The sequence below is a fragment of the Macaca mulatta genome, chromosome 2, assembly GCF_049350105.2.
Source record: "Macaca mulatta isolate MMU2019108-1 chromosome 2, T2T-MMU8v2.0, whole genome shotgun sequence".
Classification (NCBI taxonomy): Eukaryota; Metazoa; Chordata; class Mammalia; order Primates; family Cercopithecidae; genus Macaca; species Macaca mulatta.
Window position 1 is genome coordinate 83,990,537 of NC_133407.1, and position 17,145 is coordinate 84,007,681.

Sequence of the window (17,145 nt, forward strand, 5' to 3'; positions counted from 1 at the left end):
GCTGGGAAGGCCTCAGGAAACTTATAATCATAGTGGAAGAAAAGGGGAAGCAGGCATGTCTTACGTTGCCTGAGAAGGAGGAAGAGAGAGAGAAGGGAGAAGTGCCACACACTTTTAAACAACCAGATCTTGTGAGAACTCACGTCAGGAGAACAGCAAGGGGGAAGTCTGCCGCAATGATCCAGTCACCTGCCACCAGGCCCTCCTCCAAGACTAGGGTTTATAGTTTGACCTGAGATATGGGTGGGAACACAAATCCAAACCATATCAGGAAGGAAGCCCATGCAGGGTCTATCAATAAACAGGTTATAGCTGTGGTCAGCCAGAGCTTAGTCCTCATAAACACCTCTGAAAGATAGAGTAGATTTTGTAAAACATGCTTCACAATAGTATTTTAAGAAGGTTCTGGGTATTTTAAGTCTCAGAGTCTTCGGTTCCACTGAAGTCTGAAGCAGAGGCTAAACCAAAAGTATAAAAACAGAGCTTAGAATGGTGAAGCATTTCCACTTCTATAATGATATTAATCCCATATCAGCCTGGTCCTTGGTTCCAGTTCTCCACCCATTGGGTTGTCCTGGGAATTTGCAGGACTTCAAGGGATATTTTGGAAAGGTATTAGCTTTGAAGAATGATTTGACACCATGCAAGGCTTGAAACCAGATCCGAGTACCTGTGGGTATGGCTTCTTCCACATAACGTAGAAACCTTCCATTCAGGTTTTTACTTATGTTAAAAAAAAATTCCCTCACATGACATTATTTTACTTTATGGAGGACAGAATGCAAATTGCACTGGATTTGGATGAAGGTTGGCATTGCAAGAACCATATTTTGGACACCAGGACTTTGAAAGAGAGCGCCATATAAGACGTCTTTCAATATAATTAAACTAGTTTACTTTGGATTAACTTTGAGCCAGTTTTATGCCACTACCAATAATTCTGAAAATGTAAAATGGATTTGAATACTTGTGTCGCACGTTTCTCTTCCGCAGGTTTCTAATATTCAGGCGAGAGCAGTTGTGTTGTCCTGGGCTCCCCCTGTCGGACTTTCCTGTGGACCCCACAGTGGTCTTTCCTTCCCCTACAGTTATGAGGTTGCCTTATCAGACAAAGGACGAGATGGAAAATACAAGATAATTTACAGGTTGTGTATGTTTCTATTGTTTTTCTTTGCTGCTAAACTATAAAATTGGAGTTGTGAAGGAAAATGGAAAACAAAGGAAAACTTTACAGGCTTGGTAAATTTTCCTTTAGTTTATTTTAAGATTTAGTAATAATTATTATGCTAAGAAATCATTGTGTCTAGAGTAATTCTTATTTGGAAATGAGTAGCATAGAGCTATTAGGTATGGGTAAAATACATCACTTGGTTATATTTGCTGTCAGTAGAGTATTAAAGAAAACTTTCTGTTAATGTCTGTCGGCAAAAGGCGATTATGACTTTTAGTTTTTCTATACATTGAGCGATTATAAGGTGACTTCTCTATTTTCAGATGCAGACCTTTTTGTAGCCCTGTTTTTTAAAGTTCTGCAATATGTTTCCTTCTGTTTTACCCTATTTCTTACCTTCCACAATAGTTTCCAGCCTGTAATAAAGATACTTCAAAACATTTCATTTCGAGGCCTTAAATGGTCAAAAGTTTAGCTCACAGAGAAGGGATTAGCCCCTTCTGCTCTGTGGACTCCCAGGTATTGACCATTCAAAAGATTGATAACTGTGTTCTAAATGTGAGAACAATTTTAGGGCCATGTCTTTCTTCTTTGTAATTACTGGGCACTACTCAGATTTGCAGAGCAGGAAATGAGAAAGTCAGTTTTGTTTTAACTGCTTGTTTGGCCTCCCTGTGAGAGGACCCTCCTGTGACTGCCCATGCCCAGGGTAATAATGTGGTCACACAATCCTCACTTTTTCTGCCAGAGATGTTTGTATTCTCTCCTATTTCCCTACTGCATCAGTGCCGCAGAGCCGTATCTTCCCCTTTCCTGTTCCTAATTCTTGCTCCACAGTCTTCCTGACGAGCAAAGAGGGACAGAGGTTAAGGACGCAAGCCCTGTGGCTGCTGTGTCCTCCTCTTGCTACCCAGGCTACCTCCACTGTCTTCCCTGGATGCCCTCAGGAGTCTCTTGAGGGTCTTCCACCCCCTACTCTTGCTCTTCTACAACCTTGCCAACTCACTGCAGAAACAAAATCAGGCCAGATCACTGCCCTTCTGATAACACTCCAGGGATTCCCCACTGTATTTAGGATATTCCTAACTCTGGCTCACCACCATTTTATTCTAGCCTGAAAAATCAGAATTAGTATCAACTTTAAAGAAATACAGAGTGCCGCCAGGCGTGGTGGCTCACGCCTGTAATCCCAGCACTTTGGGAGGCTGAGGTGGGTGGATCATGAGGTCAAGAGATGGAGACCATCCTGGCTAACACGGCGAAACCCCGTCTCTACTAAAAATACAAAAAATTAGCCGGGCGTGGTGGCGGGCACCTGTAATCCCAGCTAGGAGGGAGGCTGAGGCAGGAGAATGGCGTGAACCCAGGAGGCGGAGGTTGCAGTGAGCTGAGATCGCGCCACTGCACTCCAGCCTGGGTGACAGAGACTCCCTCTCAAAAAAAAAAAAAAAGAAATACAGAGTGCCATCTCCCCCATGCCTGGCAAGGAGCAGATATAGTTGACCCTTGAACAACACAGGTCTCAACTGCACGGATTCTTGTCAACCACATGCAGACCAGAACAATATTCACAGGATGTGAGACCTGTGGATATGCAGGGTCAACTGGGGACTCGAGTATGTGTATACGCTGTGTGGGGGTGGGGTCGTGGTACTGATTTCCTTGTATGTACTGAGGGACAACTGTGGATAGAGCCTTTTCATGCAAGATGAACATTGGTGGCAGGAGCTAGAGCCTCAAATGCCCAGAGAGGTTCGGCCGGTAGCATACGTAAGCAAGTGGAAAGGCTGAAAATGAGGTGAACAGGAGAGCTCCTGTTGCCATCGAAAAACAGTCGCCACTCAGCCTTAAGTCGATTGTTGCTAAAATTTGCTGATTCTTTGAATTTTTTTTTCAAAAGATGCTGAAAATCTGAATTATTGTACAAATTTCCCTGTTACTAAACTAATGGAGCAAATGCAAGATATTTTAAAAGATACAATGTAGGCTAAACAAAAGAGCTTCAGGCAAGGTCTGGATACAACTTCCAGTTCACAACTTAAAAAAACCCAGCCTTTTATTTGGAATAATTTCAAACTTAAAAGATGTCCCAAAAATAGAGAAATCAAGGAATACATGTATACTCCATCCCCACATTCAGTTGTTATTAACTTTATACTCTGTTTTATCATTTGACCTCCTTCCTCTTTTCCTCTTTCTGTCCTCAATCCATATTTTTTTCATAAGTTTTATATGTAATGGTCCCTTACTGCAAAATCCTTCAGGATATTTTCTATAAATAAGATTTTTTTTTTTTAAAGAACCACAGTGTAATTATCAACTTCATAAACTTACATTGATATAATACTTTATCTGTTGTCTATATTCCAGCTTTGTCGCTTGGTCCATAAATAATACCTGTTATTCTGAAAAATTGAGCAGTTTTCCACCCCCTCCTGCTCAGGAGCTAGTCTAGGGTCAGACAGTGCCTTTAGTTGTCATGTCTCTTTAGCCTTCTTTAATTTGGAACACTTCCACGGTATTTCTTACACTTTTATGACACTGATATTTTTGAAGAACACAAAATAAGTCACATGCCCACACACCTTTCACCTTTTTAAAAATTTTCAATGAAACATTCCTTATTTTGTGTTGGTTACTTCCTCATGATTTAAGTTGAAGTTCAGTTGCAATTTTTTAGTATATAAATGGTTTTATTTTATTTAAGAGAGCTATTTGTTGGGTGCGTTGGTAAGTGAGGAAGTGAGATTGTGATTTTTGTTAAAGACAGTCCAGAGTTGAGATAATTCAGGTTCCTGCCAAGGTAAGTATGGAAAGTGCCTTCTGTTAACAGTTGGCGTGATCATTTTTATTCATTAGTTTGTTCATTCATTCATTTGCTTACTTAGTTACTTTTATGTATTTACTTGTAAGAAGTGATAAGATCTTTTAGAATTTTATTAGTAAGTTAACTATGCCATTTTCAAGATCTAAGATGGCATCATTAAAAGGAACCTGATTTTCTAGTCCCAAACAGATAATAATATCAAATAAGAAAGTTTATTTCTGGTTTATGGTGGAATCTGACATAATAGTTCATGAATTATTGTCAGTACATTACTGGACACCCAAATCCCAAATCTCGTTTGCTTTTGAAACTGGTATTAGCAACTAATGAATGCTTTTTCTTTACAGTGGAGAAGAATTAGAATGTAACCTGAAAGATCTTAGACCAGCAACAGATTATCATGTGAGGTGAGTTAGGACATAAGAGCCAAACTGTATTGGAGAATCCAGGTGGCTAAAGCAAAAACCTGTGCCCCCTTTTAAGTTTTTGGTGAATGTTGCTTACCTTGCTGTAAGTTTCAGTACCATGGCTCATGGGCCATTCATTGACTCTCAAGACCATAGTAACTGGGAAGACACAGAAGTGCTTCTGTGAACAGAAAATTAGGTGTTAAACACTGAAAATCATTTTAAAAGTAATTTTACATGGTCTTCTAAGATCTGTTGGACTATGGTTTAACAGTTTCTTTCTATAAAACAGTTGAATTTTTTTTTTTTTTTTTTTACCTTGGGCATATCAGTGTTTCTTATAGACCATCATATAAACTGTATATTCAAATGACTAAAGAAGCCCTTTCCTTATTGCAAGCACACCATTAAACCTTAAAAGCCAGTAGATTTTGAAAAAGGCAAGTAATACAAGCATCAGATTATCTCTGACGAGAATGAACTCAATTTGGCAAAACAGTTAACCCATGTGGTATGATGTGTAGCCTGAAATCTCTACTGTGATTTTCTGGAATCTCTACTGTGACTACTCTGGAAGGTAGGGCTAGCTTATTTTAGGAAGAAACCCAGCCAACCACAGATCTGTAAGGAGGAAAGTGTTATCTGAATTTTTAGAGAGACCATCTGATTGTTTAAAGATCCATCCATCCATTCATTTGCCAATAAGCAGGTCTGAATATGACCCATAACACTTAAAAAATTTTTTTTAATCTTTATTTTATTTAATATTTAAGTTCCCCAGAAAGTAGTTTTGTTTAACTGGATGTACAACAACACACTTTCCCTTTTTTTTCAATTATATATGCATACGTAAAGATTGCAGAATAAAATTGTAAGCATGAAATATACATCTGTTGGCCGGGTGCGGTGGCTCACGTCTGTAATCCCAGCACTTTGGGAGGCCGAGGCGGGTAGATCATGAAGTCAGGAGATCAAGACCATCCTGGCTAACATGATGAAACCCTGTCTCTACTAAAAATACAAGAAATTAGCCGGGCGTGGTTGCAGGCGCCTGTAGTCCCACCTAGGCAGGAGGCTGAGGCAGGAGAATGACGTGAACCCGGGAGGTGGAGCTTGCAGTGAGCAGAGATTGCGCCACTGCACTCTGACCTGGGTGACAGAGCGAGACTTGGTCTCAGAAAGAAAGAAAAGAAATATGCATCTATTATTATACTTTCCGAAGGTTAATTCACATCATTAGTTTCTTTGTGATTTCAGCATGAGGTTGGAGGCAAGGTAGTCTAGTAGGAAGAGCATATGAGAATTATCAGGAGGCTTGAGTGCGAGTCTGGTTCTGCCGTGAACTGGCTGTTTCAACTTTGGTCAAGTCACATAGAAGGCTCTGCCATGATTTTCTCAGTTAAAAAAAGGTAGTAAAGCAAGGATGTGTGTTGAGGATGTAATACCTTATTAACTGCATGAGTTCTTAAAAATAAGGTTAAAGCAATGTATATCAGAGCAAATTGTTTTGCATTAAGGCTTAAAGCGCACATCTGCTTAGTTATCATATTGTTTAGATGAACTCTATTGCAGCCATCTCCTCCTGTTTAATCAAAACTTTGGATTTTGAGTCAGTTAGCTTCTGCCCAAACATATTGAACTTTTCACACGCTTTGTACAAGAAGATCTGTGTAATTTGTGAAGCTAAGATGATAATAGAAATGGTTTAACCATTCTTCAAAATGGTCAGTATAACAACAAACCAGAAAATGTTAAAGTCATGTAAATGTTATCTATTATTCATTGTTAACGTATGTTTCTTTCTGCTCCGTACTTTAACAGTTTATTGTTCCTGTGGTTAGTAAAGGTTTACTTTATTAATTTCCTGCTCATTGATGAGCTTACAATATCCTTTTTCAGAAACTTAAATGTCATGAAGAGCCTTCCCTTTATTTACCATCCTGTCTGTTGTTCCATTTATTTATTTTTTTTAACACTTATTACAAAGGGTAAATTTGAGAGCACTTGCTCATCAGCTATTTTTCCCAACAAAACCTGTGAACATCTTGACCTCCTGAGCAGATAGAATAGTTAATGGATTCCCCAAAAGGAACAGGATGGGAGTATGAGGGGGTTACCATCTAGGGGCCTTGGGTTTAGACTTTCTCCTGACACATTTGGGACTCCTTGCATTTGTCATTTGACACACGTGTGACACCAAACACGTACAACCTAGGGTGCCACCAGCTGTTATTTGTTCTACCTCTCTGCTTTCCAGGAAGATAGGAAGTTCTCTCTCCTTGGTGATGGTCAATTTTCATATTTTTTTAACGTCCTTTCTCTCCTAATAAAAATGTCTCTAGTCCAGATTTAGTCTTCGTGCACTGCCTGATGCACAGTCCATGTAGATCATACGTTCTTTTTCCTTTTACAGTCTTTTCTTTTTTAAGCTAGAGAAGAATCTTAACACTTGCAACTCTTACTTAGACATAACTTCCTCTGCCTTGAATTGCTTCGGTGAGGCAGCATGATGCATAGTGGACATGGCTTGCAACTTGGAGTTAATGACTCTGTCATTTACTAAGGGTGTGTGCTTAAGCGAGCCATTGAAACTTCTTTGGTCTTGTTTTGTCATTTATAAAATGAGAATGATAATAATACCAGCCTCAGGAAAATAGGATGAGAGCAAATATATGTGCAAAGCTATTTTAGACCAGTAAAGTCATGTATAAGTACTACCTTTTGGTTTTCCCAAGCTTGTTGCAGTTTTTTCACGCTCTGAAAATAAAAAGGACTTAATGATACAAGTTGAGGCTGTAGTGAGCCCTGATTGCAGCTGCTGTACTCCAGCCTGGGCAACAGCGAGAGACCTTGTCTCTAAATAAGTAAATAAATAAATTCATTGCCATTTTTGTTTGTGCATTACCAATTTAGAAAGTGATGGAAGTCTGTAGAGCCAGTTTTGAAAACTGAGATATTTGTTTTAGCAGCACAAAACAAGGTAAATTTTTTTCTTCCAATTCTTAATATTGCACATTTTAAGAGTGTAAGATTTCTTTCTTAAATCATGTACTGAAGTCTCACCTAGACTTCTGTTCTTATATTCCTTGTTACTTTTTGTTTTGCTACACTGAGTCTATCTTATTCACATTGATTGCTTGATATCTTCATGTAATGCTTTTTCTCATTTTCAACTCCCCCCACCCACCCTCGCCCCCATATTAGTGTTATTGCATGAGTTCACCCATCAGACACACAAACCTTCTTTTTCAATAGCAGTCTCAGTCATGAAGCCCGGTCATTTAACTGCCTGGTACTTGCCTTCAGTTACTAGGCCAGAACAGCTCTTGCCACCAACTCACTGTTACTGGGAATTTATTTATTGAGTGGCATCCATTAGACAGTGCTGTAGCTCACATGCCTGTGGCTGCTTCAGTTGGCATCTGTCATGCCATTTGAGCCAGATTCCACATGGAAAATTATATTCCAAGACATTTCAGGTTTACAAAATGTTTCTCCTTTTCCACTTTTCCTATGAGTTTTTGTGTATGATTCTTACACATCTGTTCAGTCACTATTCTTTTCTTCTCCTAATCTCCTAGTGGTGATTGAGGAAGATAATACCCCTCTCTGATGCACACATTGATTAGCAAAATTTAGGGAGACCTTTATTAAAGGATCTTTATTAAAATCACTTTCATATTTGTTACCCTATTCTTAACACAAATAATTGTTTTGGTTTAGTGTTCATACAGTATTTCAAAAGAATCCATTTGTAATCGTCAAGGTTATTCAGTGCTTCTTTAAAGGGCATTGTGTTATGTATTGTATAAAGCCACTAATAGAAAATCTCCTGTCTCTGTGTGTGTATGAGAGAGAGAGAGAGAGAGAGAGAGAGCATGAGAGAGAGAGACAGAGACAGAGATGAGAGATTGTGTGGAGAAATGAGAAAAATCCAAAATGTAAATAAATTACATTATATTTTAAATACTTATATATAAATATGTAATTTCACAAACATGAACATTTATACATACATACACTTATTTATACAAATAAATATTTATACATACACAAATGTATGCTGTATATGCATTTGCCAGAAAAATATATTTGTCTTTTAATTGGTAGTTCTATAATTAATAATGACATTACAATGACCATTTTACTGTGGTAGTCAACAGTTTATATTTTTATCAGTGATAGGATAATCAGGAATTTGAGTGAAGGAATGGATAGCAATTTCATGAAAATTTTGAAGCAGTTTTCTAGTCATCCTCCTTAACAATTTGGCAAACAAGTTGCCCAGAGATGATATCATATAATGACATTTCCCAGAAAAATTGTGCAGTGAAACATTTCCAAAAATATGGTTGACAAGCACAGTGAAGGATTATAAAATACATGTTATTGACCAGAAATTGTGGCTCCTAGTATGTTACATCGTGCTAGAAAAAGTTGGAGGCATATTTCTGAAATTCTTGGAGCACCTGTTTCCTAAGCATTTCACCAGGATTTAAGCTGAAACAAATATGAAAACAAGATTAATTATATTGTTAGAAAAATGTTTTCTTTTCTTGAGATAAATGCAACAAAAACTGAACTGTTTGCTGACTTATTTAATCCAAGAAACTGACTGTATTCTCCAGATTGTCCTTTCACATGATGATATTTATGGAAAACTCATTGCCATTATGTGAAAAAAATATATTGCAGTATTCTTTAAAATGTAGCATCATTAGCAGAGATTTTTCTTTTCTATAGAAGTTATTGGCAAAAATGTTGCTAGTCACTATTACAGTAAGTTACTGTCCCTTTACTGAACTATAATTGACAGATGTAATCAAGGGATACTTAAGTATGGTGCCAACTTTCGTACTATATGCAGCATACTTATATTGCCATACAAAATAGATCTTTTTTCCTTTGCTGACAAAATATTATGTGTGAAAAGCATTGACCCCTTACCATAATATTGTTTAAGATTAAAGGCAAGAAAAATAACTAACTCCTTCTGGCCCATACAACTATCTGTTTTCAACTACCTCAAATTTCTAACCTGCATCAGGTTCTTTTACTTTTATCCCCACTGTCATCCTCCCAGCCTGGCCACCAGGAGTCTCCATCACTCATGACTCCCCAGCCTAGGAGGTATGGATTGCTGACTCCAAGAATCCCAAAGAACTTGACTAAGACCAAATTTACCTCTCCCCAGACAACTGACTGCATTCTGCTAGTACTTTGCAGGCTGTTTCCCTGCTTCCCTGCTTCCCTCCCTCTGCTCTATTTTCTAGATGGATTTTTGGTGGCAGCTGTTTTTGTGAATATCTAGGACCTGACCTGCCTGGGTATAACTCTGCATTTGTAGGCAAATGCCCAGTCATTGCAAACTGACATACTTACTGGGTGGAGGCAGAGTACCTAAACAGCTAAAGTGGGTTGGGTAAGGGTCAGCTGAAAAACAGTGTCAGTGCTGAGGAGACAGTAGGAATGGTGGGGACTCTAGCAAACTTTTCAGCACCTGCTCCATCTAAAGCAGGGAGCTGCCCACAGATTTAGCTCATTACTACAGTGCAGGAAAGAGGGCCGAGTGAGACCAGGCGCAGTGGCTTACGCCTATAATCCCAGCACTTCGGGAGGCCGAGGCGGGTGGATTGCCTGAGGTCAGTAGTTCAAGACCAGCCTGGCCAATGTGGTGAAACCCCATCTCTACAAAAATACAAAAATTAGTTGGGCATGATGGCAGGTGCCTGTAATCCCAGCTACTTGGGAGACCTGGAGGCGGAGGTTGCAGTGAGCCGAGATCATGCCATTGCACCCCAGCCTGGGTGACAGAGCAAGACTCCATCTCAAAAAAAAAAAAAAAAAAAAAAAAAAAAAAAAAAAAAAAAAAGGGCCAAGTGTTGCTAAAACCTCTAGTTTTTAAGGGAAGCCAGAAGTTTGGTTTTAAAAATGAGAGAGCTCCAGATAGTTTTCAGTGAAGGCTTAATTCTTACTTTTTTATTTCAGAAAATGTTAGATATAATCAGAAGTAGATAATAGTTGAATGAACTCTCATCTCTCAACTTCTTATCACCTCAGTGTCCTCACTTACCCCTCCCCTGCCCTGATGATTTTGAAGTAAGGTTCAGACACCATATTATTTCACCTATAAATTATATTACCATCATCACACACACCGGAAATGTCTTCACAATCCAGGGACTATTTCCATTTCCTCAGTTCTAAGAATGAAAATTTTGTTTCTTTAGTTTGTTGTAATTGGAATTCAAACGTGTGAATATGTGGTTTGGTTGATATGTCTTAAATTTTATTTTAATCCATTCATTTTCCCCTTTATCTTTTGCTCTTTCTTGCAACTTATTTGTTAGATTAATTGGTTTGTCCTGTAGAGTCTTCCACAAGTATGAATTTGGCTGATTGCATCCGTGTTATGTTGCTTAATACTGTTCTCCTGTCCTCTATATTTCCTATAAAGCGATGAAGAGGTTTAATCAGATACAGGTTCAGTTCTTCTGCCAAGACAGTTTTATAGTTAGTGACATAGTCCTTTATTAGGAATGCATAGTGTCTGGTTGTCTCTTTTTGTGATGGTCATTGCCTGTATCCCTTAATTCATAAGTGGCTCTAACACTTCAAAACATCATGTTTTTGCACACTGCCACCACACACACACACACACACACACACACACACACGTGTCTTGGGTCAGATGCAATCCATGAGTCACCTGTTGGAGAATTCTGTGTATCAAAGTTCAGGCTTGAGCCCTGCCCATGTCTGGAACATGTTGTGATTCATTTAAAGTAACTTACTCCCAGTGAGCCCATCCTGACACAGGGAAATGATCTTGCCAGATCTACCATTTAGTTTTATATTATCACATGCTTACTTGCAGTGTGTGCAAAAGGGACCATTTCCTTCATCGGAGGTTGGGTGGAGAGGATCCTAATGATAAGAATTATTTGTTTGGATCAAATCTCATGCTGTCCTCCCATAGGGCAAATAGATCAAATATGTAATATGCATGTATTTGTATCTTTTGAGGTAGAAAGTAGACGTATCTATTGGTGCCTTTGACGTGTATGGCCTCTACGAATTTTTCATGATGGACTTTGTGGAGAAATGACTTTGCAAATCACACACACAATTGGGACCTATCTTCCATAATGTTGTTATCTTTACCTGTTGTTTGTGTTCACTGGGTAGAGCTAAGGGAAGTGGATTGTGGTGTTTAGAGAAACAGGATTGCAGGATGAACAAGGGGAGTAGGCAATACCGTATACTGGTTAGACTTCCAGGGATGAATACCATCGATCCAAATTTCTAGCTGTGTGGCCTTGGGAAATTTACTTCATCTCTGTGTTTCCTTCTGTCTGCAGTGGGTAGTAAGATTTCCCTACCTCAGAGAGGGTGGCTGTAAGAATTAAGGGCTCAATATCTATTTGCCAACTCTGTGAATAGTTTAATCCTTGCATCTGTTTTAGGCAGCAAAGGCTTCGTTGTTGTTGTTGTTGTTGTTGTTGTGTTGTTGTTGTTGTTGTTGTTGTTGAAGAGTACATATTCAATTTTGAAAAAATAAATTCCCAATATAAAAAATGGAATATAGGAAGTTGATAAAAATCAACATAGCCCTATTTTATGCTATTTGAAGAGTGTGGCATTGTAATAGCATGTTCTGTGCTTTTTCTTCATGGCTTCTCTGGAGAAATCAGGCACATACGTTGCAGTGTTGAGCCAAACATTTTAGTGTACGGAACGAACATCTTTAGTCTTGGCTTCACGTATAAGAGTTAAATATTTACATGGATTAAACTGTACCTGAACATTGTTTTTGTTGAATTAGAGAAGGTTAGCATACATGCTTCTGTGTGAAACATCCATAGTTTTACATAAATGTGTACAGTATTAAATGTAGTTCAAAGATGGTATCTACCCTGTTTGTACTTCTGTGCTCTCTCTCCAGTCTGTGGACTCTTATTACTGCTTCTTTTGCCTTTTTATCCACCTCTTAACTCTTAGCCTTTTTCCACATAAAGTCAACCAGAAAGTAGTAGCTCATTGGTTTTTAGAACGTGTATTTGGAGATCGTTCTGGGTTTTAAGGTTTATTTTCTTATTTAGAATAATCTCTTCTAGTCAGTAGATCCTGCATATTTTGAAATGGAGATGGGTGGCACACACTGAGACAAATACCTGTTGGGATGACTGTCCCCTGTTAATGCTAACCATAGGTCAGGACAAGACCAATAGATAAGAGCAAGAGCATGGTACTCACTCTAAGAAATTCTGTTCATCTACAGAAAGCCTTAGGGTGAAACAAAGATAAGAATCCTGGTCTTCTATGATGAGTCACTGCCACTGACTGTGTCCGTTTTGTTTTCAGGGTGTATGCCATGTACAATTCCGTAAAGGGATCCTGCTCCGAGCCCGTTAGCTTCACCACCCACAGCTGTGCACCCGAGTGTCCCTTCCCGCCTAAGCTGGCACACAGGAGCAAAAGTTCACTAACCCTGCAGTGGAAGGTGGGTAGCTTAAAGCATCAAGAATTGTCTCAGTTTAAAAATTACCAGGTATGGTGGCACGTGTTTCTAGTCCCAGCTACCTGGGAGGCTGAGGGTGGGGGATCACCTGAACCCAGGAGTTTCAAGGCTGCAGTGAGCCATGATCACACCACTGCGCTCCAGCCTGGGCAACAGAGAAAGAGTCTCGAGTTAATATAATGTCAGTCTATTGCCATTTGAAATATTTTTTAGCACGATTCCAGTTTTGTGATATGTTTTCTGCATAGTAAGTATGTGCAACCAATTGTTAAAAAGTTGTCGTTTCTGTAAGAGTTGGGCAAAGGGGTAGGAGGAGGGAACTGCAAAATCCAGCTTTAGCTTTTTTTTTTTTTTTTTTTTTTTTTTTTGCAGCAGTATTTTCTGAATGTCTTAGGGTCATAAGCAATATGTATAAGTGATATAGGTACTTAAAATACCTACATCTTATCACTTTCTAATAGTTTAGTTCATTTCAACAAACATTTGAGGACTTTAGCAAAAAGCTTTTATCAAGAAAGATTCAGAGATAAAGTAGTTTTATGGCCCTTTTGGCTTCTTTCAGTGGTGATACTGAAATGTTTAATATTTAAAACAACCTAGAACATTTAGTGATCTGAAGTATGTTAGTACTTCATTAAGTTCCACTAATTGGGCCATACATCGGTCAGGATTACTAATTATCTAAGAAAAAAAAGACTGAATTATATATTTTCATGAAATACAATTCACTGGCTAAAAATAGCTCTTACCAAAGAGAGATCATATTGCCCCTTCCTCAAGGGGCATCACTGGCTTGTTAATCATAGTTGTGTGTTTGTAAGAAAACCGTAGATTGTTACCAATCTCTGTAGCACTTATTTCTCTACATCAATATTTTATAATATAATTTAAAATGTAAAATAAATGGAGGTAAGAGATAAAGATTTATGGTTTGCGAGGAGAATACTAATGTGTGAAAGAAAGAAAATGGCTAGGAAGATCCATTATTAGTGAAGAAATATTTTATCTTTTCATTTCTGGCCCGGAGAGTCAGTTTGATCTAGGGAGCTGATGAAAGCAATTCAGAGTCATGGTTAGCAGCAAAGCATGGGCCTCTGTGGATCCCTCTCAGGTGGGCAGCTGCATTCTCATAGCCAGTGGCCAGCATTGAGTGTGTTACTTGGACAAAAGCAAAGTTTAAACTGGCTTAGTGTCTGAACTATTTTATTTTCCTTCCTGGCTTCCAGGGATAATCCAGGTCAGTGATTCCCCACCTTTTCAGAGTTTTAACACCCAACTGGCATCATCATTTAATTCCTTGGAGTATACATATCCATTTAAAAAATGTGCTCTATATTTACACATACATATGTAAATATATCTTTGTAAGGAAAGAATTAAAATCCATTTTGTTTGGAAAATATAAGAACTTGTCTTTAGATTACCTGAGGGACCCCGGGGTCTTATAAACCTAAAGTTGGGAATCACTGATGCATACTCTGCTTAAAACCTGGATGAATTTCAGGTCTCAGGCAGACCAGCAACTTCAAGAAAGAATTTTCTTATTAGGAGGAAAATGTTTCACATTTTCCTTCTCCCTTTCCTCAATTGTAAATCAGAAACATACTCTTGTTACATTCAGTCATGTACAAACTTGAAAGTTCTGGATTCAGTTCAGTTTTTGTTTAAATGTCCTTAGAACAGATTCCCTCATCAAAGTGCTCCAGGTGGGGCACAAGGACAGGGAAACATTCTCTGGCTGCCAGTCTGTCCTTGAATCCACAAAGATGCTGAAAGCACTAAAGATCTGACATCTTTTTGTTCATCAGCAGCAGTTATTACTTGCACAGGAGATAAGGCAAAACAAAAACCTAAGTCAGTGTACCCACCCTCAAGGAATTAAGGGACTAGTAATGGGGTAGGATATCATCAAAGAAACTACCAAAGAACAGTTTGTTTTATTTTTTTGGAGTTCTCATCTTAGAGATGGGTTCTCATCTAAAACTTCGATTTTGTCGGTTATTTATAACTTTAAATGCATCACTATCCTCTCCTCCAAATTGAGCCCGCAAAAGCCTAAAACAACAGTTTAGGACTTAGAGCACTCACCTGAGATCTGAGTTTTGGGACTCAGAGATTGTGTGACTCAAGAGAAGGAAGGGAAGGAGCGGGACTGGCCCCCTGATGTTTTATTACTAACCATAATAGAGCAATAACAACTGTTTACTGAGTGCTTCCTATAAAACTGGGTAGTTTAGTAGGTGATTCACATATTCTCCCAATTATTTATCATACCTATCCTTGGAACATGAAATTAGTTGTTGATATTGATATTAAATAGCTAGCGCCAGACCACATGCAACAAACAGCCGAGGCAGGATTCAGATACATCTCAGGGGAAGCTGAGCTGCCTTTTGCCAGGGGCAAGGTACCATGCTGTTTGCTGGGCTCTTGCTCTTTCCTAGGGAAGAGTCGGCCCTGGCATGTTTTTGAAGTGGGAGACATGATCCAACTCCTCTTCCTGGTTGCTTCCCCCAACTTGTAGTTCCACTGTCTCTCTAGATCTCTCTACCCTAATGCTCCAAGAGACCCCACTGCGGCATCACTTGTAGCTCTTGGAATCCTGAAAAGCATTCTTTTCCCCAGAGTTCTTTACTTCCCTTCCCATTGTTAAAAACCCACTTTCTCAGTGAAGCAGATCTCAGCATGCTTTTTAAGAGAAAAGCAAATGATGAAACTTCTCTTTGTTAACATACGAAGGGCGAATAGCCTCTAGTCGTCTCTCCAGAGGATCACATTTTTTCCCCATTTTTAAAAAAGAGGAACCTTAATGTCACTGATGACTTTCTAATCTTAAGTACTTTTAAAAAATTAAAAACCTGTGTGTGGGATGTTACAAAAAGAAAGGCTTGACTGTGCTCCACCAGACATCCAGCAGCACCTGAGTTTCTCAGCTGCCTTGTTCTCACTCTACGCTTGAATTCAAAGCCCCTCTTCAAAGTTCTATCCCCAGAGGAAGTAAGGTACCATGAGGGTGTAAAAAGGGAGAGGTGGTGGTGGTGGTAGACAGGTTTGGCTATTTGTGGAGTATGATTTATTCATAGTGGGGACTCTCTACAGTTGAGGTATGTCAAAGTTAGTGTATGATGATGGTTGACCAAGGAATGCAGGGACCATCAGCTTTATCCGCCTGCGGGGAGAGCACCGGACTGTCGTAGACGCTGTATGTGAGGCAGGTGGGGAGCTGATAAGTTTTGTCTCTGAACAACTTTCTCTAATCTCATGTTCCTATTTTTTTTAGGCACCGATTGACAATGGTTCAAAAATCACCAACTACCTTTTAGAGTGGGATGAGGTAAGCTTATTTCATATTCACCCATCTGAAACACCATTTCAGAAACAAAATTGCTGAACAAATACCATTTTATTCTTTGATAAGACATGCTAAACACAGAAGAAAGGCTTGCTACTAGAGAAATTTAAATCAATAGTTATTGACTATGGAAAACGAAGTTAGATTGAAGTAGTATTATGAATTGTGTATTGAAATATATGTACCTGGCTTATTTGCAAGCACTGCTGCTAAAAGAAAAAAAAATGGGGTCTTATCTATTTTGGATCTCCAGTGTCTAGCCAGCCAATAATTTGTATTAAAAGTTGACTGCTTTGTCATCTTGACTGCTTAGATGCTTTTGATAAGGTAAAACACACTGCTGCTCAGAAAGCATAATTTGCTTTTCGTTTTTGAATGCCATGTGTGTACCTTGGTGTCGCACTGTTGAGTGGCCGCTGTGAGAGCAGAGCAGTGCATAGAAGTCACACTCTACCCACGTGCGAGTGCCCTGTGGGTTAGAACGTCCTGTATCAGGTGCCCTCCTTGCTGTTCATGTCCCCAGAGGCCCTTGGAGAAGGTATCTACGGTGGAGTGTCCTTATTCTCAAAGCCACTGTGTGCCGACTGGTGGACCCAGTGCATTTCTGGCTACACACAGAATCTCAGACAGGAAACACTTGACCTAGAAGGCTTTCATTTCTGAAAAGCAACTGTTGGCTGGGCGTGATGGCTCACACCTGTAATCCCAGCACTTTGGGAGGCCGAGGCGGGCAGATCACGAGATCGAGACCATCCTGGCTAACACGGTGAAACTCCATCCCTACTAAAGATACGAAAAAAAAAAAAAAAATTAGCCGGGCATGGTGGTGGGCGCCTGTAGTTCCAGCTACTCGGGAGGCTGAGGCAG

General features: G+C 39.2%; 1 protein-coding gene across 5 annotated transcripts in view; it reads left to right on the forward strand.

The window, feature by feature from the left end:
* Positions 1-17,145, forward strand: part of FNDC3B (fibronectin type III domain containing 3B) — a 364,538-nt gene that overhangs the window by 258,206 nt on the left and 89,187 nt on the right. For all 5 annotated transcript variants that reach the window (XM_001085124.5, XM_001085354.5, XM_028843856.2 and 2 more), the window contains exons 8-11: positions 994-1,145; positions 4,346-4,405; positions 12,770-12,908; positions 16,207-16,260. In XM_001085124.5, the coding sequence (XP_001085124.2) occupies positions 994-1,145; positions 4,346-4,405; positions 12,770-12,908; positions 16,207-16,260 (405 nt within the window). The remainder of the gene's footprint in view (positions 1-993; positions 1,146-4,345; positions 4,406-12,769; positions 12,909-16,206; positions 16,261-17,145) is intronic.